We start from the raw sequence: 25,822 nt of genomic DNA on the forward strand, positions 1-25,822 counted from the left end.
CAGAAGAGACAACCAAGTCTTACAAGGACAGTTGAAAATATACAAATTAATGAAGAGGATAACGAGATAAGGTATTATATTTTGCTAAATGTGTGCCTAAGCAAGCATTGCATTGCCATTTCACACACTGTGCACATGCTCATAATGTCTTTAAGAAGTCCTTCACTCATGACAGTAGCTCCTAACCAGTGAGTTCCAACTCTGACCTCTCACTCTCTCTGCAATCCTGCATCTCCATTTACCTGTAGAATATCGTCAAATAATTTTCTTCATGACCCTTCTTAGCATATGAAAGGAGTTAGCTCTCCTTTCTTATTTTAGTAAGGTGGCAGAATCTTCTCAGACTCCTAGTTATGGAGCTCTGGAGGCACATTTGCTCACATTCTTTCTTTTCCACACTTTTATCAAAACATACTGATTCAGCTCTCGGAGCCTCTTCCTAAGCTTAGTTCTTTTGATAGTAAGCATTATCATCACTGACATCTTTATGATCTCATGAGTTGCTGCCACCGATCTTTTCTCTAGCACTTCTAAACTCAACCTTTAGACAAACTCTTCTGTAAACCCTGGTTCATAGTGTCACTTCTTATTAAAAATACATGAGTGGTTTTCTCTTGCATATCTAATATATCTCTTATTTTACTCTGCCTTTCAGAGACTGTAACTTTTCTCAACATACTCGTTGTTTTCTCTAAAGCCAAATACAAGCTTTGTTGTAGGATGATTTTCCATTCACTGTAGCTGGCTCTCATTACTCTTTCACCTTACCCAATACTGCCCAGCATTCATTTTTTCCCTTAACTTTGATTTTAATTTTCATTTGGCGTGTTGCTTTCTCTCATGTCATGCCTATATGTGTACCCAGACACATATAATATGCATATAAGTATGTTTGGTATGTGTATATACATATATATCGAGAAATTTTTAACTACTTGGAAAGACCACCTTGAGACAAATGAGGTCTTCTCCGTTCCCTGTAGTAATAAGAAGGTAAATTTCCCATTCAATTTTGCAATCTTTTACAACTGTATTTACAGAAAAGCTGCCTTTTACAATGCCTAGATCATTGTGTACCTCAGAATCACTGATCAAGAGAAAATAAGCATTTTTTTCTTTTTGTTTTTCAGTATGTTGCAAGAGAAAGAGAGAGAATTTCAAGAAGTGTAATTGTGGCTTGTATCAACACTGTTACTTTCGTACATTGGTAAGTTTTTAAATTCAAGCTGAAATATTTAGCAAGAACTATACAGTAACTGAGATGCCAGAATTTAGAAACAAACTTCATTAGTAAGTCTTCTATATCTAGCAGATGAGAGTATGTTGGCTGAAGTCGTTACGTAATTGCAATGTGCACATCTAATTCATTGCCTTTTCTCAAGTTTTGAAAGGTAAGCAGTGTTTGTCCTTTCTAGCGGATTCATCTTGTATGGGAGATACACAAAAAATTAACAGTTATAAGTTTACTTGGACTGTTTTTGAGACCAGAAAAATTAATTAGACAAGGATAATATAGCAAATTCGGGCTAAAATAGTAGTGATAGAATAAAAATATATAGAATCAATTTTATTTAGGTGTGACCAGCATAACATGACAGTATTCCATGTGTTAGATGCTGAAACAAGAGAAAGCCAGAATGTTTCCCTGCCATTTTAAAGAAAAAGAGAAAACATCAAAATATCTTACAGTCAGGAGAGGAAGATTTTCAAGATCAATTGCCACCTTCCACATGACTAGTAATAATTATGCTTTATGATAGTTCAGAGTCCAGGATTCCTGAGCATAAACACATGGCAGATACTGACTATGATTGTGTGGTTCTGTGGAGGGATTTTGGGAGAAAGGAGAGTAAGACATGGCTAGAAGCTACTGGTTATCAGCATCTCCTGTCCTGCCTACATGGTCTGCTCCCTTGCTATATATAGATACTGTTGCGGGAACACCCAGAGCTGCATTAATTTGATCAGTATTGATTCATGCTCTCCCTCATTTTTGCTTCTAACTGGCTGTTATTTTTGTTACTGTCATGGAATGCTGAGTGCATTCACCACAGTGACATGTGAATATTCTCATGCCACTGAGAGTATTCTTTTCTCTTTCTAATTCCTCAATTCTTCTGTGCACCCCCCCCTTGTCAAAGGATTATTTACTCTCCTCTTTATTACGTAGATAATCTGTGATGAGTTCTTCTTTTACCCTGAAGGTCACTGCCCTTCCAGCTTTAACTCCTATCCCAGGTTCAGAGACTTATCTCTGGACTGGATCTTCTTCAATGGAGCTGAGTCATAAAGTGTCTTGCCTCCTGAATGAGCTTACTTTTATTGTTATATAACAACATTCTTTTAACAACTCAAGATAACAAAATTACGTCGCACATTTCTCTAACACTTTAATACTATTATTCTATACACTGTCACTTTTACCTTCAATCATACTCTTGATAAACATGTCCAAAGCATGAATAGCACCCTCTTTTTTCTGCTACCCATTCCCACTTCTTTCTAGGTTCATTCTTCCTGTCCAATAATGTAAATGGATAGACCCTTTGCTTGACCATTTTATTTTCTGGAGCAGTATTTCCCAAGCTGAAATCATGCTTTTTCCTAGTTATTCATTTCTCTGCCTTTCAATCACAAAATGAGCTTCACTTTTTTCCCCCCTATTCTTGGTTAATTGAGTCTTAAGTGCTCAAATGCTCAAGTAATGCCGTCTGTTGTTTGGTTTTGGATTGCATTGCTAGGATCATGTTTTGGCACACAGGTCTTTAATCATGTGGTTTTAATTGTGGTATTTGTCCCATGACATTTGGGAGTAGATTAGGATGAGGAAACTCAGGCCACTGGTTTAGGAGGAAAAAAGATGGTATTTTAAAGCAACCATAGTCAAACAACTTGTGCATGTGTCGAATAGTCAGTTAGCATTCCAGGACAAGATCTGGGTCTTTCTGTTTCTTGCTGTGCCCTCAACACCTAACTTGTTGCCTATGCATTGTTGGCTCTTTATAAATGTTTGTCGAATGAGAGACTGAGTGAGTGACTCAGCCCTAAATGAAAGTTTAAGCAAATGGCAAAGAAGGTTGTTCTTCTAAAGTAGGGTTTGTTTTTACTTTGTGTGTGAATATGTGTGTTTAATTTGCTGGTTTGGATTAATGGGACAGCAAGGTATGCATATCAAGAGGGAATATGATCATATGGGAAATTAAGTAATAAATTCTTTTTCTTAAGGTATGAATTATTTACTCATGTATAAAATAAATCACATAGGCCAGGTTAATGAAGCCAGAATTGTTCAGAAAAAAAACCCCAGCATACTTAATGAGTAGTCGATGAGAAATAGATGGCAGAACGAATAAAAAACATGACTAATTCTCCTTCGTACAGTACCTTACTCATCATCTCTGCAAACCTCCTCCAAGGCTCAGGTCACATACTAGTATCTACAAAAAGCTGACTTCTCAAATGAAACTAATCTCTATTTGTAGCCCTCTAAATAGATTTCATATGGCCCTTGGCAGGACATCACAGTCACTTAAATGAACACTTTGTGCTCTTTTCAAAACTGTTTAAGTTCTTAGAGGGCAGGATTTTATTTTTTCTTAATGTAATTTTGGAGCTCCACTAAACAGTGTCACTTACACTATGCATATATAAATGATGAATAACTATTTGTCAAATAAATTAATCATTTATTCAAGATGAATATCTCAGAAAATTACAATAATATGAGAATAAAATTTATAGAGATGAAAACGGAAATGAACTTGGATGTGTGTATGAGTACAAAAGAATTCAAATGCTGAGGGAAAAGTAGGAAAGAGGGAGAAAAGAGCCAGCTCATCATCAATAATCTGAAAACCTCAAAGTAAAAATCTGTATATATCATTTTTAATCATCTATTGACTACCCATTAAATGAAGTAAAGCCCTACATTTCGCCTCATACTAGCAGAGGTGGAAAACTCTCAAAGGAAGTCTTAAGTCTATTACTATCCTAGGTAAGGGTATAGTAGAGGGAAGGTTTGGGAGAACAAACTATGATGGGGTAGGAGAGAAAATCTTCTAAAAAATAAGAATAACTGTAGAAAAAAAAATACCAAGATAGAAATAAAATGTGGAGTTGCAATTATACATTTAAAAAATAGATATGGATTTCAATTATTTTCTTTGTTAACAAGGTAGGGGAAAATACAAGAAATGACTTAAGTTTATGGCAAGGATTTCTCCCTGAAAGGGAAGTTTCACTAACTAAAACAAATTAAATCATGGCAAATATTAGAACACTAGAATAGAGAACATATGGGCTAGTTCTCTGAAGGAAATACCTTATAATTGGAAAATGAAAAGAAAGAAGGTTTAATATCTTAAATACAAAGAACAAATGTGGAAGGAATGTAATGAACTAGAAACAACAACAAAAGTTGCACATAGGAAAAAATAGGCCAAGAGTGGTGGCTGATACCTGTAATCCCAGTACTTTGTAGGGCTGAGCTGGGAGGATCACTTGAGCTCAGGAGTTTGAGACCAGCCTGAGCAACACAGCAACATAGGGAGACCCCATCTCTACAGATAATTTAAAAATTGGCTGGGCATAGTGGTGTGCACCTGTGGTCCCAACTACTGAGGAGGCTGAGGCAGGAGGACTGACTGAGCCCAAGAGGTTGAGGCTGCAGTAAGCCATGATCACAGCACTGCACTCCAACCTGGGTGACAGAGCAAGACCTGGTCTCAAAAAAAAAAAAATATGAAAACTTAACTGAAGTTGTGTTTATTTGACACCATGTATGAGAAAAGCTATGTGAAAAGTTAAAAATCTACTCCGTCACTTAGCTTATGGCAAGTATCCACAGTAGCATCCTACAAAAAACTTCTTCATATTTGATTGTGTATAGCAAAAATTAAGAGAAACAAATAAAACAGATACGTTACATTAAAAGTTTTATTTATGTTAATACATTATGGGAAACTTTTGCTCTTTACTCTTCCCACAAATGTGATTCCAACAAACTCTAGTAGGTGAGTCAATGGATGAAATGCTTAATAAAACCTTGTTGTGGCCTCAAATTATTAATAGCCTACAAAAGGAAATCAGACATATATATAACAACCCATTTTTAAAAGTAAACTAAAAGTTTACAAGGTTAGTTTGATCAAAGTCCAGGCCCCTGCATATGGTTGTACAAGATGTGAATTCATCAGTTTTAGATACTGGCATGGATGGCATCTTAGAATTGGGCACACCCAAATACAACTGCCTGTTTTTGAAAGGAGAGAGAAATCACTAACAATAGGAGAAAGGCTTCACTTTGTAAGTGATGGAGATGGCATCTGTACTGAGCACATGGCATAAACTAAGTCAGGAAGGTCCTAAAGTAGAAACTATGTTCATGGGTTAGTTTGGACAGTTGGACTCCAGTGGAAGTCATATATAAAGAATTAAAATGCTGAGAAGAATGGGTGAACATCAGTTTGAAAAAGGGTTTGAATTCCACGAATGGGGCTTACATGCCTTGTGTCACATAAGGAACTATTGGGAGAAAACGGTGTAGGAAAGATGTGGGTAACAATCTTAGCAGAGATGTGGAAAAACTAACTGGGTGTCAGTATGGCCAGAGATGTACAGGAGTGGTTAACTAGAGAAAGGAAGTCCACTTACAAGGCCAGTCTTCAAATAAGATGTGAGAGAAAATGACAACTGAGTTACCATCAGGGCCAGGAAATAAGAAAGCATAGACCATTTGAAGGCATTGCAATAAAACAATCAACAAATCCTGGTTACTAATGGGGCATGAGGCTTGGCATCACAGGCAGAACTCAAGAACGATCTGGAGATGATGGGACTTAGCAGAGTGCAGTGGCATTAATGGGAAATGGGAAATCAGAAGTAGTTGTCGGTAAATATTTTTGAAACTGATCAGTGGCCAAATATGTTAGACTGGAACCTTAGGTAACAGTCAGGCCTGGAAAGAATAGATTTGCCATTTGAGAGTCATCTGCAAAGAATCTTATTTTGAGACCTTGAAAGAAAAATTGCTTAGTCACAGAAAAGGCCCAGTGTGGTTGATAGTAAATAGAATGCGTTTGATTATGGAGAGGTTCACTAAAGAAACACAAATAAAATTTCCTGTATATCTGAGCTAAGAGAGAAGAAAATAAATCTTAGAATTGAAATAAAGGCCAAGCTCAAGTCAAGCTTGGAAATTTAGGCCCCAAGGCTTGGGAGTGGTAGCTTACCAAATAAATAGCAAGATGTGTGATTCTTTACCAGATATTTCCTAAGACTTTCCAAAGCTTTAGGAGTTTTGTGTCTGTAGATACATTGTAAATCAGAGGATTAGAAGGGATTTGGCTTGGGTTCAAGCCTTCACTCTTTGACATAGAATACTAGATGAGTTTCTGTCATTGCATGTCTTTATAAACTTGATTTTTCATATGTAATGAGAGTCAATGATATTTACTCTTCTTATTTCATGTGGGTTCTTTCAAGAATCCTGGGTATCATTATAAAAATTGTAGTTTTGTTCCATGGGAAAACAGGTGTCAGTCTTTAAGTTTATTTTCTTTGCTAAGTGACCCAGGGATAGAAGGCAGAATCAAAAATAGATTTTCAATCTTGCTTCTCTACATTTAATTTTCTCTCTCTCTCTCTAATTTCTCTCTCTCTCTCTCTCTCTCTCTCTCTTCCTCTCTCTTCCTCTCTCTCTTCCTCTCCCTCTCCCCCTCTCCCCCTCTCTCCCTTTCTTTCTCTCTCCCCTCTCTCGTTTTGAGACAGAGTCTTGGTCTGTAGCCCAGGCTGGAGTGCAGTGGTATGATCTCAACTCACTGCAACCTCCGCCTCCTGGGTTGAAGCAATCTTGTGCCTCAGCCTCCCAAGTAACTGGGATTACAGGTGTGCACCACCGTGCCCAACTAATTTTTGGATTTTTAGTAGAGACAGGGTTTCACCATGTTGGCCAAGCTGGTCTTGAACTCCTGACCTCAGGTGATTCACCTACCTCAGCCTCGTAAACTGCTGGGATTACAGGCGTGAACCATCACGCCCATCCTACATTGAATTAAATGTAATTTAATTCATCCTACATTAAGCTTTGTATTTCAAGTTATTCATACCTCTACAAAATATATTATTTTGCTTTTTGTGATTCCCTTTTGCTTTCTAACCATGCTTTTAAAATATCTTCTATATATTTTGGATTTTTGAAGTTTTATTTTAATATCTCTTAATTTTTGTTATAGATTTAATTCTGATTTCCTAAATACAGGTTGTCTAGCTTCTAGACTTCTCTGGTAAATTGTTATATAAGACACTTTTTAATATATGACATTTAGAGAGACTAGAAAAATATTGTAATTTTTATCACTCACACTATGGAATTTTATGGCTAATCTGTGTAATGATCTCAATACTTTACAAACAGTGATTTGTGATGCTGGGTTGATAAACACGGACAAAAGTCATAAAAGAGATTGAGCAGAAAAGAAGAGAAATGCAAACACATTTGTTTAGAGACTGATTGAAGATGGGATGATGATACTATCTATTTATATATTTTAATATGTATATTTTATTGTGTTTTAGGTTTTGGGGTACATGTGAAGAACATGCAGGATTGTTGCATAGGTATATACATAGCAATGTGGTTTGCTGCCCTCCTCCCCATCACCTATATCTGGCATTTCTCCCATGTTATCCCTCCCCAACTATATTTTTTAAAAGTAGAAAAGGAATTACAAACACTTTACTGGAAAGCTGAAACATTTGAAAGCTCAGTAGTTTAAAAGAGTACTAAAGAACTAAAAATGGCTTTCATGCTTCAACAAGTACAACAGGCTGTGCTGAGGCCAAGTGAACCTTCCCCAGAGGCTTTGTTGGGATGTTGTGCCAGGATCTCAGTCTTTCTTTTTTTGGCTGGTAGTATTTCTGCTGCTATTTCCTCAGCTGGGAGAAATGATTGCTAGAACCTAACTAGACAGTCGAGATTCTAGAGCAGCTCAGTGTCCATGTGAGGCTACTACTTGTTGGTGGCCATTGACCAGCTTATCCACCTGTCCTATGGATCTCTTTCATGCTACTCTATCTATCTCCACTTCTCTAGTCTCCACTCTCCAGACACTTCCTTGTTCATCAATCCTTCTCCCTTCATGCCTGTCTACTACATTTTATAGCCTTGCTAGAGAAACTCAAAGCTATTTTGATAATTATCTTATCACAAACTGAGATCATTGGTAGAATCTCAGAAGGTATGGAAGTCAAAGAGTGAAATATTTATTGAGTGTCTATTAAGTGCCAGGCATTGTTATAAGAGTGGAGGTACAACAATAAAAGAGATAGAGAAGCTCCCTGCCCTCACGGAGCTTACATTTTAATGGGAAAACATAGATAACAATACATAAGATTGTTTCAGATAATGTGTTACCAAGGAGATCATAGAAAATGACTGATCACTACATGTAAGAAAACATTTATCAAGTTCTTTTATGCTATGTAAGTGAAGCATACATTGTAAAGCTGTTACTCTTTCTGTGATCATATACAATTTCAGCTACTGAGATTTTGAAAAAAGGCAGAAGGCAGATATACCATAATCTCTCTTCTTTTCCTTTCTAGGCTGGTAACAGTTCATGTTTGCTTCATAAATGAAGCAGCTTTAAACAAATTCATATTCTGTCTGGAGTGACAGCCCACATCTTTATCTGTTCTTGCTACCCATGACTTTATATGGATGATTGAGAAATTGGAACAGAATGTTTTACTGTGAAACTGGCACTGAATTAATCATCTATAAAGAAGAACTTGCATGGAGCAGGACTCTATTTTAAGGACCTGCGGGACTTGGGTCTCATTTAGAACTTGCAGCTGATGTTGGAAGAAAAGCACGTGTCTCAGACTGCATGCACCATTTGCATGGCTCCAGAAATGTCTAAATGCTGAAAAAACACCTAGCTTTATTCTTCAGCTACAAACTGCAGCCTGTAGTTATCCTGGTCTCTGCAAATAGATTTCAGCCTGGATAGTAGCGGTAACAATTTTTCTCAAAGGGATCTGGAAAAAAAAATGTGTAAAACTCAGTAGCATCAGCCACTGTACAGTGTAGAAAGCAGTGGGAACTGTGATTGGAGTTGGCAAAATGTCAGTTTATAGTTGCTGATTAGTTATATGGGTCTGATTTTGATCTCTTCCTGATGTAAACCATGCTCACCCATATCCCGCCAAACACATGTAAACGGTTGCCTGGTTCCATCCATGCAGGGAGCCAGTACTGAATTACGCATTGGCAGAGGGGAGACTCTGCAAAAGAGTCATTGCAGGAAGAAGTTAAGAACACCGAACAGCAGAACAGTCTGCTGAGGAGGACACTGGCACCCCTGGAAAGGTCTGCCTTTTCCCTTGACCACTATAGAGTGTATAAATTGTGTTTGCAAAATATGTTATGACATGTTTATATCCTACAACTATTACAGAGCTATGTAAAGGGACTTAGGAGAAAATGCTGAATGCAAGATAGTCCCATTTTCAATTTCTACCCTGGGAGAGAATAAAAATAAATTATGATATTTAGTATCTAAGGTTAGAAAACCACACCCACATGTTAATATGGGTGTTGAAAACTAGGTTACTTGGAACGCAAAGAATCAGGAAACTTTAGTTATTTATAGCATAATCACTATTATCTGTTTAAAGGATCCATTTATTTAAAATCAGGCACTCTATATTCATTAAGGTTTATGAATTAAAAATTAAAAGAAAGCTTTATGTAGTTATGCATGTCAGTTTGCTATTTAAAATGTGTGACAGTGTTTGTCATATTAAGAGTGAATTTGGCAGGAATTCCCAAGATGGACATTGTGCTTTTAAACTAGAACTTGTAAGACATTATGTGACTATCCCTTGCCAATTTTTTTATAGTCAAGAAAACATCTGACTAAAGTCAAAGAATGATTTCTTATGGTTTACTTTGATGAAGGTCCTTTTAACATGTCTTGAATGTACACATAAAGGAATCCAAAGCCTTCCATTCTAACTTAACCTTTATGATAACATTATTGCCATGTTCTACACCCATAAGATGACAGTTTTCAATGTACTGATACAAAAGGGCATGAAAAACTAATTGCTAGCTTTCCTTTCATTTCAAAAATCCAAGAATTTCTAATATATTTGGATTTTAGCTTATGTTCAAAGCTAATCCTGATACAACTCCAGTAAGTGGCCTTTGCTCTTTTCTGTACCAAAGAGCCCAGATGATTCCTACAGTCCCTTTCTTCTCTAACATGCTGTGGTTCCTTAAATACGAAAAATTTCTCTAAGACATAACCCAGGTGCTTTGAGAAACTTTATAATGGTGTTCAGGCCCTCAAATATCCCATGGTACACTTGATTAGTAATAAAACCAGACATCAATTTAATTGCTGATAGGTCATGTCTCAGTGTGTGGCACTGAACTGTTTTCAGGAAAACAGATATAGATTAATATGAGTTATGTGTATAGGTTGTGTGTAGATTGAGAATAGTAGATACTTCTCAGTCTAGTAGTTTGATTTATTTAACCAATGGTTTCAGTTTGCTTGAGCATATGAAAATGCTGCTTAGTGTGCTTGAGAGTATAATAAATGTACCTTTGTCCTCAAACCTTGTAGCTGGGTTTTGACACTCAAGGACATGGTCTGAATCAATAGAATTAAATAAATAAATTCAGAAAATTATTAAATCTGACATGGTAGGAGAGGGGAGATGTGTTCTGCCTATTAAACGTATTGGCCCATTGAAAGTTACATGGATTGCCAATTTTTAAAACACTAAAGTTTAATAAAATGCATGAACAATAGAAAAATGATGAACATTATTTTGGATGCTAGCTGCTTGGACATTAACTGTGTCATTTCTGCTTTGAGATAAAATATATATTTATCTTTGCTTTTTTTTATCCCAGATGTGTTCTGAATATCCTTCTTCATAAATCATGGAAAACTCACCGCTGAGATAGTAAACCATAAAATCGCCTTTTCAGTTGGTACCATGTGTCCGATAGTTCCATCTTACAATGTTTCAAAATTATCTTTTAAAATGATCTCAGAAGTCTGTAGATTCTTAATGATACTGAAAGCTTTGCACCTCCTTGATAGAAACCAAGTCTATTTAAAAAATGGCTTTATGATAAATGGTGCCTGCCCAGTGATAATGAAGTGTTCCTGGATATTGTATTGTAATTTAATGTGCTTACCACACTGCCACATTTTAATGAGTCAGAGACAAATTGATTTTTTTCAATACAATAATAGTACAAGTAGCCTATTCTCTTACAAATTATGTGAAAAAATGAAAATTATGAAAAATTATGCAAACCTAATGAAGTATTTGCTTTTAGTAAGAATTAAATACATTTCATTGAGCTTTTAAGTACTTTGGAGAAACTTTGGCCCACATTTTGCTACTCTAATTCAACTGAAGTTATAAATAAATAGAAAAATTCATTCAGAAATCATGGATATTTAAAAATGTTTTACTGCAGCCAACTTTTCGCTTCAAAATGTAATTCCAGTTTGGGGCTTTTAGGCATTCTGTATATTTTTAAACTATATTCTTCAAAAAGGCATTTTGGCGTGGTGGGATGGATGTTGCAAAAGATCCTCCAGAGCCTCCACTCTGTCATTAGCTGATGCGGTAACTCACCTCTCCTCTTTGAATCTCAATTTTTTATTTATCTATATGATAAACTCAGAGATCACGCCTTAGGGGTGAGTCCTATTGCAATATGACTGACAAGATAAAATAGAATTCAAACTAACCCATACAAAATATCCCAACACTGGACTCTGTGAATAAGTATCTTGACCATAAAAAGTCATTGCTGTTCTTGTTTCTAATGTAAATAGTGTCCATTTTAGTAAGGTGAAATTCAGTCTCAAGTAGGGTGAATTGGATCACCATTTACACAAGAGATGGCTTTTTCCTTTGCTTAAATAAACATTTTGGATCACTTCCCAAGAATGAAAACCAGTAGTACATTTTAGTCATATTAGTCAGGATGAGAAACTATAAGATGTATGTAGCATTTGGAAATGCACCAAAGTGAGCATTTAAATCTTCTCATTTTATTGAAAACTAACAGCAGAAAACGTAAAATGCTCATGAAGTTTTTTAATGCCGAAAGGTATTTTGGAACCAATTTATAAAGGGGTAATTCATTAATTACACTTTAAAATTTGAAAGTGGGATAAGAATTCTAAAGTAAGCCAGCTTACCTTTGAAACAGTATTATTTTGAAATTGGCTTTAAAATAAAACCATTCATATTGAAACTCTAATTAGTTCATTTGTGGAATTTGATCACACAGTTCATAGTGTTGCTGCTTTCCATTAAACTAGTCTTGAAATGTTTTTGTTTGTAAAAATAAACTAATGGTACTTTCATTTCACAAAAAGGTTTTTTTTTTTAAATAAATGATCCATGCTAAAATGGATATTTGTGATCCTGAAATGTTTGCTAAGCATTGTAAATTTATTTATAACTGCCATCTCTAACTACATCCTTATGAGGTTTTTAACAATAAAATTAAGATAATAATTGTTTAAACTAAAAACCACACCGTTTTCCAATACGTGATTTCTGAGCTACAAGACTCAGTAAATATAATTTTCCAATCAAAATATTCTATTGTCCTATATGCTAAGGATTAATATGTGATTATAGTGTCCACTTGCCACCAATTTTTTAAAACAATGGACTTGAGAAGTATTAATTTAGATGGATGCACAGATATATCCTTAGTTCAGCCATAGATTGGAGTTTGCCTATAATAATATAAATGTATGTCAACACTATTCTAAATAGTTTTATTATGACTGAAATTTAATTAAATAAAAAAGGTTGTAAAATGTGATGTGTATGTGTATATACTGTATGTGTACTTTTTAAAATAGGTGTATGTCCCAACCCTTTTTTATACAGGTTTGAATTTGAAATTACATTATATATACATATACTTTATTGTTCTAAATAAAGAATTTTATGCACTCTCGTAAATTTGCCCTATCGTTTCTGTCTTAAGGTTATCAAACATGTGTACAACATGGTTGAGCATTTATTAAGCTACAGTCAAAATTTTCTATGGAAACTTTGATTTTGTTGAAATATGGACACAAGGGGATAAGAAATCATTTAAATTCAATAAATATTTATTGATCACTAAAGTCATCAAGGAAAATAAAGATGAATTAACAGGACATTTGCTTTCAAGAGGTTTATAACTTGGTTGGGGAATAGATATGCAATAGACATACAGAAAAGCACTATAATCACTATAGATACAAGAAATAGACAAAGCTATAGATATAGGAAAGCACTATAATATGTATAGTCCCTGAAGTAACTACCTACATGCAAAACAAAGGTCCAGGTAAAGTGCTTAAGGCAGGCAGGAAGGAGAAATGGATAAGGAATAAGGAGGACCATCAAGGAGTTGATATTTGGGCTAATATTTAGAAGGATGAGACAAATTTTTATATTGAGAATTATGCCTAGTCAAAGCAGCATTTTCTATCAGAAGAAGTCATAAAATTTCTAAGCTTATTTTACGAAATCAAACAAATGTGTCCTTAGCATACACCATATAAAAAGACATACGGAGAGATAAGACCAGATCCTTCTACATAACAACAGGAGTTCAGACACAATTTTTAGGGTCCCTGAGAAGTCGACACCATTGCTTGTTTCTGAGAAGAATGAAGAATGACAAGATCAAGACTTACTATCGCTTCTGTGATTTAGGGAATAATCATCCTGCTTAACCACTGGTTGCTATTTGACTGTTGACCACATTCCCTTTGCTATATGACACCACACTTATTCACCCACCATTTCTTTTCAGAATTTGCTGATTTTTCCCTTCTCTGTTCACCCATTATATTGCCAGCTTCAACCAGTATATGTCCAGATGACTACCATAGCCTCCTAACTGATCACATTATTCTACTTTCACCATTTTTTAACCAGTTTATCACATTATAGTGAATAATATCGAGACATCTGGTTGCTTGGTTGGTTGGTTGATTGGTTGGTTTCTGGCTAAAACACTTTGACGGCTTCTCATTATTTTTGAGATAAAACCCAAACTCTTCAACATGACCTACAAAGCTCTACGTGAGCCATCTCATCATTTTTGGGGAGGGGGGGCAGGGGGATTGCTCATTGTTTTTGCCTTTAAGCCATGAACAACATGAAGATTGGGCACATAAATACTAATAAAACTGCATTCCTCAAATTTCATGCAAATGATAATTAGTGGAATTAAAACAAAATGCGATCTAAATAGCTATCACCTATCACACTGAGAATTTATTTTTTAAGACTTTTTATTATGAACAATTTGAAATATACATAAAAGTAGACAAGATACTGTAACAAACTCATATAACCATAACCTGCTTCGACCTTACTCAACTCCTGAATAATCTTATTCTATCTAAACTCCCTGTATATATGCCTTATCCACTTTCCGTTTCATATCATTTTCAGGAAAGTACTTAAATGTATGTGATCTGCAAATACTTCTGTGTGTATCTCTAATTGTTAACTTTTAGAAAGCTTAACCTTGATACCCTTGGTATACCTAAGAAAAGTAACTAACAATTCCTTAATACCAAAGAGCCAACAAGTGTTTACATATCAATTCTCTCACACTATACACTGGAGTATTGCACTAGAGGAGGGTATAAAATACAGTTAAAACTCCCCCTTAAACATTAAAGTTAGTTCTCCCAGACGTAAGCACTGCTAATTATTCCTCATTAACTTCTAGAATTTGTTTGCATGTACAAACTGTACATACATGTACGTGCAATACTAGTCTCTAACCTTACCTCTTTCATTTATTAGAAGAAATGTGGAACACTACATCAGCCTAGATAAATCTTTACCCACTGCAGCATAATAACCAGGAAATTGTAGATAGGCATTATAATTGTAATATAATGTGTGCCCTTTGGAATTTCAGAACTCAGTAAAATCTAACACATTATCAGAACTTTTTTTAAATCATCTAACTCAGAATTAAAATGAAGGTCTCTTTCAAGGGCATATCAGCCTCATCAGCACTCTCAATTGTTGGCTGTACTCCCCCTACAGCTGTTACTGGGTCTGGAGGTGAGTTCCCTGCTCCTCTCTGAAGCTTCTTGGTTGTTGTTTTCTTATCCTTAGACCCACCTGGCTTCTTGATGGGTTTAGCACCTGGATGGATCACTGTTATTGGACTCATTTGTATAATATTATTATTTTAATTCTTGAGGATTTTAATAAAGCCATAAATAGGCCTTTAAACATCCTGAACTTTCAGGTTATTGAACTTCTGTTCTCTTAGGAAACTTGCCTTCAACAATATTGTAACCAGTCGGTCTCATGGTCTTCCTAATACACCTTGCTGCTCTCAATAACTGCAACCCATTTGTATGTCAATTGCATTCATTCCATCTCTTAGCACAACTTAGTATCTTTCCAGTTTACTCCCTCATATACCCCAATTCTAACAATCTTTTAACTCACTGGGCCTGTCAAGCTATTGATTTTACCATTTTATTACTACTGTCAACCTCAGATGCCCTCTCTTTCCTTCCTAAGCAGTTATGAAAATCTGTGGTGCAGCATTATCATTGCCCTCCTGCATACACCTTCTTCACCCTTGGACCCTCTCACCTTCTAACATTTGTTTGGTAAACCACAGCCCGGCTGAAATCCAATTCTCTACTCACTCTTTGTCTATACTTGCATGGCTAACATGGCTAGAGCACAATGCACCTTCAGGTCTACTGGTCTTTCTGTAATTTTTTTTTTTTTTCCCACGAACTTTAAGCAGACACTCTATTTCCCTTGTCAGTTTGCTTTTCTATTCTCAAAACAGACTATTTCTTACCCTATTTTCTCTTCCAAAACACTCACCTTGTTCTGAGTCTCACTCTTAGCTTATTATCTTGACTGCTATGGCACTTTGAATATAGAAAAGAACAACAAAAAAAAAAGGTAACTTTGATAACTTTCAAAGACTCCTAGAAGCTAGAGGCTGATTTTCTGAAGCTTACACTTCAGAAACTCTCACCTATCCAGGTAATTTGTAAGTCCCAGGAGGGGGTCTAGGAATGTATTCACATCATCATACGTTTTTGTAAAATTTGCAGTGACTTCCATTTATCGGTAGCTGTTCTGGTGTGGGAATGGCTTTCAGCAACACTCCTACTGACCATGGCACCAGCTTACCAGGGCATCATGCCCCAAAGGTGTGTGGCCAATGGCTGTATCCTGATGTGAACATGTCCTAACCTGGCACCAAAAGTATGTGTGTGATGGAGGAGAAACAGGTTTGAAATGAATGGAGCCAGCAGCTCATTGTGGAAAATTCTCACAATCATAGCAGGCCCCTGATGAGTAAAATGCTAAGCAGAAACTCAGATTTCATTAATGCTTGACCAAAACAGAAATTTTCTCTTGTCAGGAAAAAAGTAATGTAGAGTATACAATTATAAATAAACCATGAAAAACCTATTTTTGGTTGTTGATAATGAAGAAACACAATAGAATTTAACAAAACTGCTATAGTTATAAAGCTAGAAAATACATATGTCACATATTTTAGGCTTCTGAGAGTACACTGGAAGTGTAAAACATGTGACCTCACATACATATTTTGACAAATGCATATCATGTATCTACCATTACATTCTCATACATAATTATTTAAACATCCTTTTTAAAAATCCCTTGTTCTTCATGTATTCAGTGATTCTCCCTGTCCCTGAACTTCCAGAAACCACTGATGTTTTCATTGTCTTTTACCTTTTACAGAATGTCATATAATTAAAATTCTACAGTCTAAGCCTTTTCAGGCTGGCTTCTGTCATTTAACAACATGCATTTAAGATTCATCTATGTAGTTTGTGCCATGACAGCTCATTTCTTTTTGTCAATGAATAATATTTCATTGTAAGGATGTATCACAGTTTATCAATTCATCTAAAAGAAAAGACATCTTGGTTGCTTCCACTTTTTGATGATTATTAATAAAGTTACTGTAAACATTAGTGTGCAACCTTTGTGTGAATATGTTTTCAACTCATTTGGATAAATACCTAGGAGCACCACTGCCAGATTATATAAGACTATGTTTAGATTGATAAGAAACTGCCAAACTGTCTTGCCAAGTGACCGTACTATTTTGCATTTCCAGCAGCTATAAGTGAGAGTTCCTGCTGTCCTTCATCGTGGCTAGCAATTGCTATTGTCAGTTTTTTGGATTTTAGCATTCTAATAGGAGGATAATGTTATATCATTATTGTTTCTATTTGCAAGTCCCTAATGACAAATGATGTTGAGCATCTTTTCATATGCTTATTTGCCATCTGCATATTTTGTTTGATGAGATTTCTGTCCAAGTCTTTTGTCCATTTTTAAATTGGGTTGTTCTTTTACTTATTACTGGGTTTTAAGAGTTCTTTATATATTTTTATACAAGTTCATTGTTAGATATGTGTTTTACACATATTTTATTCTAGTCTATGGTTTGTCTTTTCATTCTCCTGTTTTTCACAGAACAGCTGCAGGTATTTTTTTAATGTAAGAACAGAGTGTATATCTTGATTGATTCATTCCCTAATCTCACAGAGAAAAAGCAGTCTCCACAGTACCTGAAGTTGATTACCTTGGTATTTTGCACGTATTATGTTTTCTTTTCAAGTTTTTCTTGTTGATGGAGTATTTTAAACACATGCAAACTTGGATTTTTAAGAGTTTTGTGTAGTGAAATGCTCTCCTATTATAAGATCTTGCAACATAATTAACAATATTTTAAATACTTCTAAAATATGTTTTTATCTGTATTTCTTATTTTTTTAGAGACAGGATCTCAGTGTCACCTAGGCTAGAATTATATTTTTAAAGACTTAAAACAAAAAGCTCCAACAGATGAGAAGTAAAAAGTTGGTAAAATTTATGTACATTTAACTCCAATTTTAAAAGATGCTTTAAAATGTTTTATAAAAACAAAGGGGAAATTATGCACTCCTGATTCAAACATATAAAATGAATATAAAGGATATCTTTCTGTCATCTTTGTATTTATTTTATTAAAAAACTAACAATATTTAAATACAAAATAAATATGAAACAAAAATCAATATAAATAATTGAGAAAAAATTATCATAACATTGAGAAGCAAACTGTAACAAAAAAGTATCACATCAAAAGCAGTAATTTGTTAACAGAAAAAGATAACTTTCTAATAGGCGTTATAAATAGGCTCTTAGATTGCTTTACAATCAAATTAATAAAGAAAGTGGATCACAATGGCAAATAATTTTTTGCTGAAAAAATACAGCATTGATGAAAATAATTTAAAACACAATACATCTTCACAACAAGAGAATCAGACATAAACTGGTTAATGAATTTTTAAACATTTAAAATTAATCACAACAAAAGAAAATGTAAAATGTCATCAAATCTTACAGCTCATATATGAGAAAAAAACCTTATGGAGGTTTTCTCAAATTTGACAGTTCTACAAATTTACATGATATTGCCAAAATGAGCTGTAAAGATGAAAGAAACTTTCTACATTACCAATAGTAAACAAATAAAATTGATCAATCATAGCTATGATGGTAGGATGATAGTGGTAGGAATACTAAATTATTTCTATAAAACATATTTCCATGTGAAGAAGTGATAAAAATGTATGCAACCACAAAGGAGAAAATAATTGTTATAGAAAATAATGGATATGTCTGGCAGTTAACTAATAAAATATTATTTTTTAAATTATCATAGTATTTGTCAACTTTTTATAACTCATAGTTTTTGTGATATCTTTCCTTCTTAAAATATTTATTTTCCTACCTACTTCTGTATTCATAATTTCTAAATTACCTATCTTAAGGAACTCACTAAATGTACCAGTTTTGAGTCCCCCCAAAAAAACCAGATCCACTAAAATGGATTATAAAATCTTGACTATTGCAAATAGTGCTGTAATAAACATGAGAGTGCAGGTATCTTTTCGATATACTGCTTTGCTTTCTTTTGGTACATACCTAGCAGTGGAATTTCTAGACTATTTTATTAAGTTACATTCCCACCAACAGTGTACAAGGGTTCCCTTTTTGCACAACCTTGCCAGCATTTGTTATTTCCTGCCTTTTGGATGTAAGCCATTTTAACCGGGGGGAGATGATAGATTTATCACTATAGTTTTGATTTGCGGTTCTCTGATGATTGATGATGTTGAGCACCTTTCCATATGCCTGTTTGCCATTTGTATGTCCTCTTTTAAGAAATGTCCATTCAGATCTTTTGCCCAATTTTAAATCAAATTATTAGATTTTTTTCCTATTGAGTTGTTGAGCTCCTTATATATTCTGTTTTTCAATCTCTTGCCAGAAAAGTAGTTTTCAAATATTTTCTCCTATTCTGTGGGTTGTCTCTTCACTTTGTTGATTGTTTCCTTTGCTGTGCAAAAGTTTTATAACTTGATGTGATCCCACTTGTTCATTTTTGCTTTGGTTGCCTATGCTTGTGGGGTATTACTCAAGAAATATTTACCCACTCCAATATCTTGGAAGGTTTCTCCAATATCTTTCAGCAGTTTCATAGTTTGAGGTCTTAGATTTGTCTTTAGTCCATTTTGATTTGATCTTTGTATATTATAAGAGACAGGAGTCTAGTTTCATTGTTCTGCATATAGATGTCATTTTCCCAGCACCATTTATTAGACACACTGTCCTTTCCCCAATGTATGCTCTTCCTTGGTTGAAAATTAGTTCACTACAGATGTATGGATTTGTTTCTTGGTTCTATATTCTGTTCCATTGGTCTATGTGTCTGTTTTTATGCCAGTACCATGCTGTTGGTTACTATAGCTCTGTAGTTTAATTTGAACACAGGTAGTGTGATTACTTCAGTTTTGTCCTTTTTGCTTAGGACAGGTTTGGCTATTCTGGGTCTTTTGTGGTTCCATATAAGTTTTAGGATTCTCTTTTTCTATTTCCGTGGAGAATATCATTGGTATTTTCATAGGGATTGCATTGAATCTGTAGATTCAGATAGTATGAACATTTTAACAATAGTGATTCTTCCAATTCATAACATGAAATACTTTTTTTTTTTTTTTTGAGACGGAGTCTTGCCTGGGCTGGAGTGCAGTGGCACGATCTCGGCTCACTGCCACCCTTGCTTCTCGGGTTCAAACAATTCCCCTGCCTCAGCCTCCCAAGTACCTGGGGCTACAGGCATGCATCTCCATGCCTAATTTTTTTTTTTTTTTTTTTTTTTTTTTTGTATTTTGGTAGAGACAGGGTTTCACCATGTTGGCCAGGATGGTCTTAATCTCCTGACTTCGTGATCTGCCTGCTCGGCCTCCTAAAGTGCTGGTATTACAGGCATGAGCCACCATGCCTGGCCAGAATATCTTTCTATTTTGTATGTGTGTCTTAAAGTTCTTGCATCACTGTTTTTTATAGTTTTCATTGTAGAGATCTTTCACTTCTTTAGGGTTTTTATTTTTAGCTACTGTAAATGGGATTACTGTTTTTATTTCTTTTTTAGATTGTTCACTATTGACCTATAGAAATACTATTGACTTTTTTATATTGATTTTGTGTCCTGCAGTGTTATTGACTTTGTTTATTAGTTCTAATAGTTATCTTGTGGAGTCTTTAGAATTTTCCAAATATAATATCATATCATTAGCAAACAAGGATAATTTGACTTACTCCCTTCCAATTTGGATGCCCTTTATATATATCTTTTGTCTGATTGCTCAAGGAATTCTAGTACTGCTGAATAACAGTGGTGACAGTGGGCATCCTTGTCGTGTTCTATATCTTAGAAGAAAGGCTTTCAGTTTTTCCTCATTTAGTATAATACTAGCTATGAGTCTGTCATATATGGCTTTTCTTATGTTGAAATATGTTCCATTTAAACCCAGTTTTTTGAGGGTTTTATTATGAAAAGATGTTGAATTTTAGAAAATGAATTTTCCTGCATCAATTGAAATATTATATGGCTTTTATCCTTCATTCTGTTGATACAATGTATCACACTGATTGATTTGTGTATGTTGAAACATCCTTGCATCACTGGGGTAAATCCCATTTGGTCATGATGAACGATCTTTTTAATGTGTTGATAAGTTCAGTTTGCAAGATTTTGTTGAGGATTTTTGCATCATTATTCATCAGGGATATTGGTCTGTAGTTTTCTTTTTGTGTGCGTGCCTTGTCTAGTTTTGGTAAAGGGGTGATACCAGGCTTGTAGAATGAGTTTGGAATTATTCCCTCCTCCTCTATTTTTCAAGATAGTTTGAATAGGATTGGTATTACTTCTTCTTTAAATGTTTGGTAGAATTCAGCAATGAAATAATCAGGTCCGAGGCTTCTCTTGCTGGGAAATTTTTTTTTATTACAGCTTCAATCTTGCTACATGTTATTTGTCCATTCAGGTTTTGGATTTCTTCATGGCTCAGTCCTGGTAGGCTGTATCTAGAAATTTATCCCTTTCTTCCAGATTTGTCAATTTTTGGCATATAGCTGTTCACAGTAGTCATTAACGATCCTTTGAATTTCTGTGATATTAGTTGTAATGTCTCCTTTTCCATCTATGATTTTATTTATTTGGATCTTCTCCATTTTTTTTTAATCTGGCTAAAGGTTTGCCAATTTTGCTTATCTCTTCAAAAAACCCCACTATTCATTTCAATAATCTTTTGTATTTTTTGGTCATTTCAATTTCATTTATTTCTGCTCTTTTATTATTTCTTTTCTTCTAGTAATTTTGTGTTTAATTTGCTCTTCTTTTTCAATTCTTTGAGATACATTGTTAGATTATTTATTTGAAGTTTTTCTTCTTTTTTGATACAAGCACTTACAGCTACAAAATTTCCTCTTAGTGCTGCTTTTGCTGTATCCCATAGGTTTTGGTACGTTGTGTTTCCATTATTATTTATTTCAATGAATTTTTTTATTTCTTTCTTTATTTCTTTATTGATCATTCAGGAGCACATTGTTTAATTTCCATGTGCTTGTATAGTTTCCAAAATTCCTCTTGTTATTGATTTGTAGTTATATTCCAGTGTGGCCAGAGAAGATGCTTGATATTATTTCAATTTTTAAAAAATATTTTGAGACTTGCTTTGTGAGTTAACATATGATATATTCTTGAGAATGATCCATGTGCTAAGAAAAATATGTATTCTATAGCCAATGGATAAAATTTTCTGTAAATATCTATTAGGTATATTTGTTCTATAGTGCAGATTAAGTCCGACATGGTGAAACTCCATCTCTACTAAAAATACAAAAATTAGCTGGGCATGGTGGCATGTGCGTGTAGTCCCAGCTACTTGGGAGGCTGAGGAAGGAGAGTCGCTTGAACCCAGGAGGCAGAGTTTGCAGTGAGCTGAGATCGTGCCACTGCACTCCAGCCTGGGCAACAGAATGAGACTCCTCAAAAAAAAAAATAATAATAATAATGAATTACAAAAAAAAAGTGTGGGCTTGTTTGTACTTGTCTCTCTTGGGAAGGCTTTCCAGGTATTCAAAGGAACTTGGGTGTTGTGATAGAGGGTGTATCTGCATTAGGGGACACCCCTAATTACCACAAACCTAGTAATGCTGTGATGTTTACAGCTTTGTAAAGGTATTGTCTTTGTGGTCTTGGATAAAATATGGAATTATCTGAATTGCCAGGCAGAAACTCTCACTTTCTTCACTTTCCCCAAAACAAATGTAGTCTATTTCTCTCTGTGCTGAGCCACCCAGAGCTGTGGGTGGGATTACACAGGCAATTCAGTGATCACCACCACTGAGACTGTACTGGGTCATACCTGAATCCAGTACAACACTGAGTCTTGCCCAAGGTCCCCTGTAACCACTATCTGGCTACTGCCTATGTTTATTCAAGGTGCTAGGGTTCTACAATCAGCAGGTAATGAGGCCAGCTAGGCTTGTGTCCTTTCCTTCAGGACAATGAGTTTTCTGAGGCACCAGGTATATCCAGAGATGCTGTTCAGGAGACAGGGACTCGAGTCAAAAACCTTAGAAATCTACCTGGTGCTCTGTACTACTGAAGCTAAGCTGGCACTTAAATCAAGGCAGAGTCCTTCTCACTTTTTCCTCCCTTTTCCACAGACAGAGGACCCTCTTCCCATAGCCACAACCACCAAAGACCCATGAGAAGTACTGCCAGACTACTGCCGTGTTCACCTAAGTCCCAAGGGCTCTTCAGTCAGCTTGTGATAAATGCTGCCAGGCCTGAAACTCACCTTTCAGTGTCACGCGGTCCCCTCTGGCCCAGAGTGGGTCCAGAAATGCCATTCAAAAGCCAAAGATTAAAATTGGATTCCCAAGAGCCAACTGGTGTTCTACCCTACTGTGACCAAGCTTGTACCTCATGTGCAAGATACAAAGTTCCCTTTTCTTTTCCTTCTGCTATTTTCAAGCAGAAGGAGTCTCCTAACCATAGCCACCACCCCAGGGAACATACTGGATCTCACCTGAAGTCAGCATATCTCAGAGTCTTACCCAAGGCCCACAGCAGACTACCTGGGTATCACCACTGTTTATTCAGGGACTAAAGTCTATTTAGTCAGTAGGCAATGAAACCCGTCTAAAATGGGTTCTTTCCTTCAAGACAGTGGGTTCCTATGTGGCCTAAGGTGGGTCTAGAAATGTCATCTGAGACCTAAGGTCTGAAATGGGGGCCTGATGATGCTGCCTGGTGCCCTATCCTACTGTGACTACATTAGTATTTAAGATGTAAGACAAAGTCCTCTTTACTTTTCTTTCTCCTCTCCTCCAGCAGAAGGAATTACTTCTGTTGCTGTGAGCTGCACTACCTGGGGTTGAGGGAGGGGTGGCGCAAACACTCCCTTAGCCACCCCAACTGATGTCTCAGTAGGTCATGTGTCCCCTATGCCCACTGGCTTGGAGCCCAGCACAGCACTAGGACTTGCCTAAGAATTGTAGTCCTTGTGGCTAAGATTGCTTTTCAATTTTACTTAGGACCCCAGAACACTTTAGCCCATGATGGGGAGGCTTGCTGGAACTCAAGTTCTGACCACTGGGATGGGTTATTCCCCTCTAGCTAGAGTTGGTCTAAACGATCCTTCTGTGGGAAGGCATCTGGTGAGTTCAAGCAGGTTAGTTTTGCTTTCTGCTCTAACAAGGTAACCCTGAATTCAACGCACAGTCGCATAGGCACTGCGTTTTCCCTCCCGCAAGCACTTAGATTATCCATGCCATACGGCTGCTAGCAGAAAATGGGAGAAGGATGGTGTTGGCAATTCAAGACTAAATTTCCTACCCTCTTTAATGTGTCTTTCGGCGGTATGAAGTTAAAACCAGATACTATGATTGCTCACCTGGTTTTGTTTCTTAGGAAGGTGCTTTTTTGTGTAGATAGTTGTCAAATTTGGTTTTCCTGAAGAGGGGATGATAGGTGAAGGTTTCTATTTGGCCATCCTGCTCCACCCAGCTCCTCTACTATTAACTGAAAAATGTTCGATTACTAGTATCGTTTGCTACATTAAAAATTATTCAACAGAATAATATTTACACAAATAATATTTGTGCTGTGACTTAACTATATCTGATGGTATATTGCTCTGTTCAGGATATAAACAGTAACTTTAATACTTATTTGTCTATAAGTACCCTACTTCCAATGAACTCAAGTTATAGTATATATGTGGAGTAACTAAGACTATAGGATTTAAATCTCAGGCAAAAGGAAATCATATATGTAATTGAGAATATTCATATAATATAAAATACTTGTCATTTAAAATATTTTAAAATATGTTAGTATAACATCCCTCTAAAAACTTTCAGAAAATGTAACCTTAAGGATCACTGTTTTAAAAAAATTCACTTACTATGTATACTTCTTTAGATGTTTGATGGTGAAAATTACTGTAAAATAAAAGTACTTCCCTCTATTCTATACATACATTTATTTTTAAATTTAAGATTCGGTATTACTATGCTAAGTCACTAGAAAGGTTTTTTCTGTAGGGGAAAATGGAGTGGCAAGTAAAGCATTTGTTTATGGCCTGTTATATTCTGTATGATCACTTTATATCTTAGGCAACAATGTCATTAAATGGCCCACTTCTAACTTAGAAAGTTGTTTTCTAAGACAATAGATATATTTAATTATTCTAAAATATATATAAATTTGGAAACATATACAATAGTAGCTCGAATTTTACATATTTCAACTCTGCATGGTGTAAAGTTTATTGAAATATCAGAAAATTCAAATATAAGTGTGTTTTTCAACAAAAAATATTTCTTTATTTTGGAATTTATGTACATTAAAAAGCTGATTTTGAAATGCCATGATTCTGTATTTCTCATAGAGCAAAACCCAGAGTTATTTACTAGCCTATGTGTGGCTTCCCCCTGGCCCCCGCTTGGCTTTACTTCCTCTCACTTTCCTTTTGAATCATTGCTGTATTAGTCCATCCTCACAGTGCTGTATAGCAATACCTGAGACTGGGTAATTTATAAAGAAAAGTGATTTAATGAGCTCAGTTCCTTATTGCTTGGAGGGCCTCAGGAAAACTTGCAATCATGGCAAAGGCAAAGGAGAAGCAGGCACCTTCTGTATAGGTAGGGCAGCAGGATGGAGTGATTACAAGCAGAGGAAATGCCAGATGCTCATAAAATCAACAGATCTAATGAGAACTCACTAGCATGAGAACAGCATGGGGGAACTGCCCCCATGATCCAATTACCACCACCTGGCCTTGCCCTTGACATATGGGGATTATGAGAATTACAATTC

General features: G+C 35.6%; 1 protein-coding gene across 5 annotated transcripts in view; it reads left to right on the forward strand.

Annotated features, from left to right (window-relative positions):
• The window catches only part of KITLG (KIT ligand), an 84,528-nt gene extending 71,508 nt beyond the window's left edge, over nt 1-13,020 (forward strand). For all 5 annotated transcript variants that reach the window (XM_074402449.1, XM_003927863.2, XM_074402447.1 and 2 more), the window contains 3 exons: nt 4-71; nt 1,131-1,207; nt 8,605-13,020. In XM_074402449.1, the coding sequence (XP_074258550.1) occupies nt 4-71; nt 1,131-1,170 (108 nt within the window). In that variant the 3' untranslated portion in view covers nt 1,171-1,207; nt 8,605-13,020. The remainder of the gene's footprint in view (nt 1-3; nt 72-1,130; nt 1,208-8,604) is intronic.
• Nucleotides 13,021-25,822: the final 12,802 nt, after the last annotated feature.

This window comes from Saimiri boliviensis, chromosome 7, assembly GCF_048565385.1.
Source record: "Saimiri boliviensis isolate mSaiBol1 chromosome 7, mSaiBol1.pri, whole genome shotgun sequence".
NCBI lineage: Eukaryota > Metazoa > Chordata > Mammalia > Primates > Cebidae > Saimiri > Saimiri boliviensis.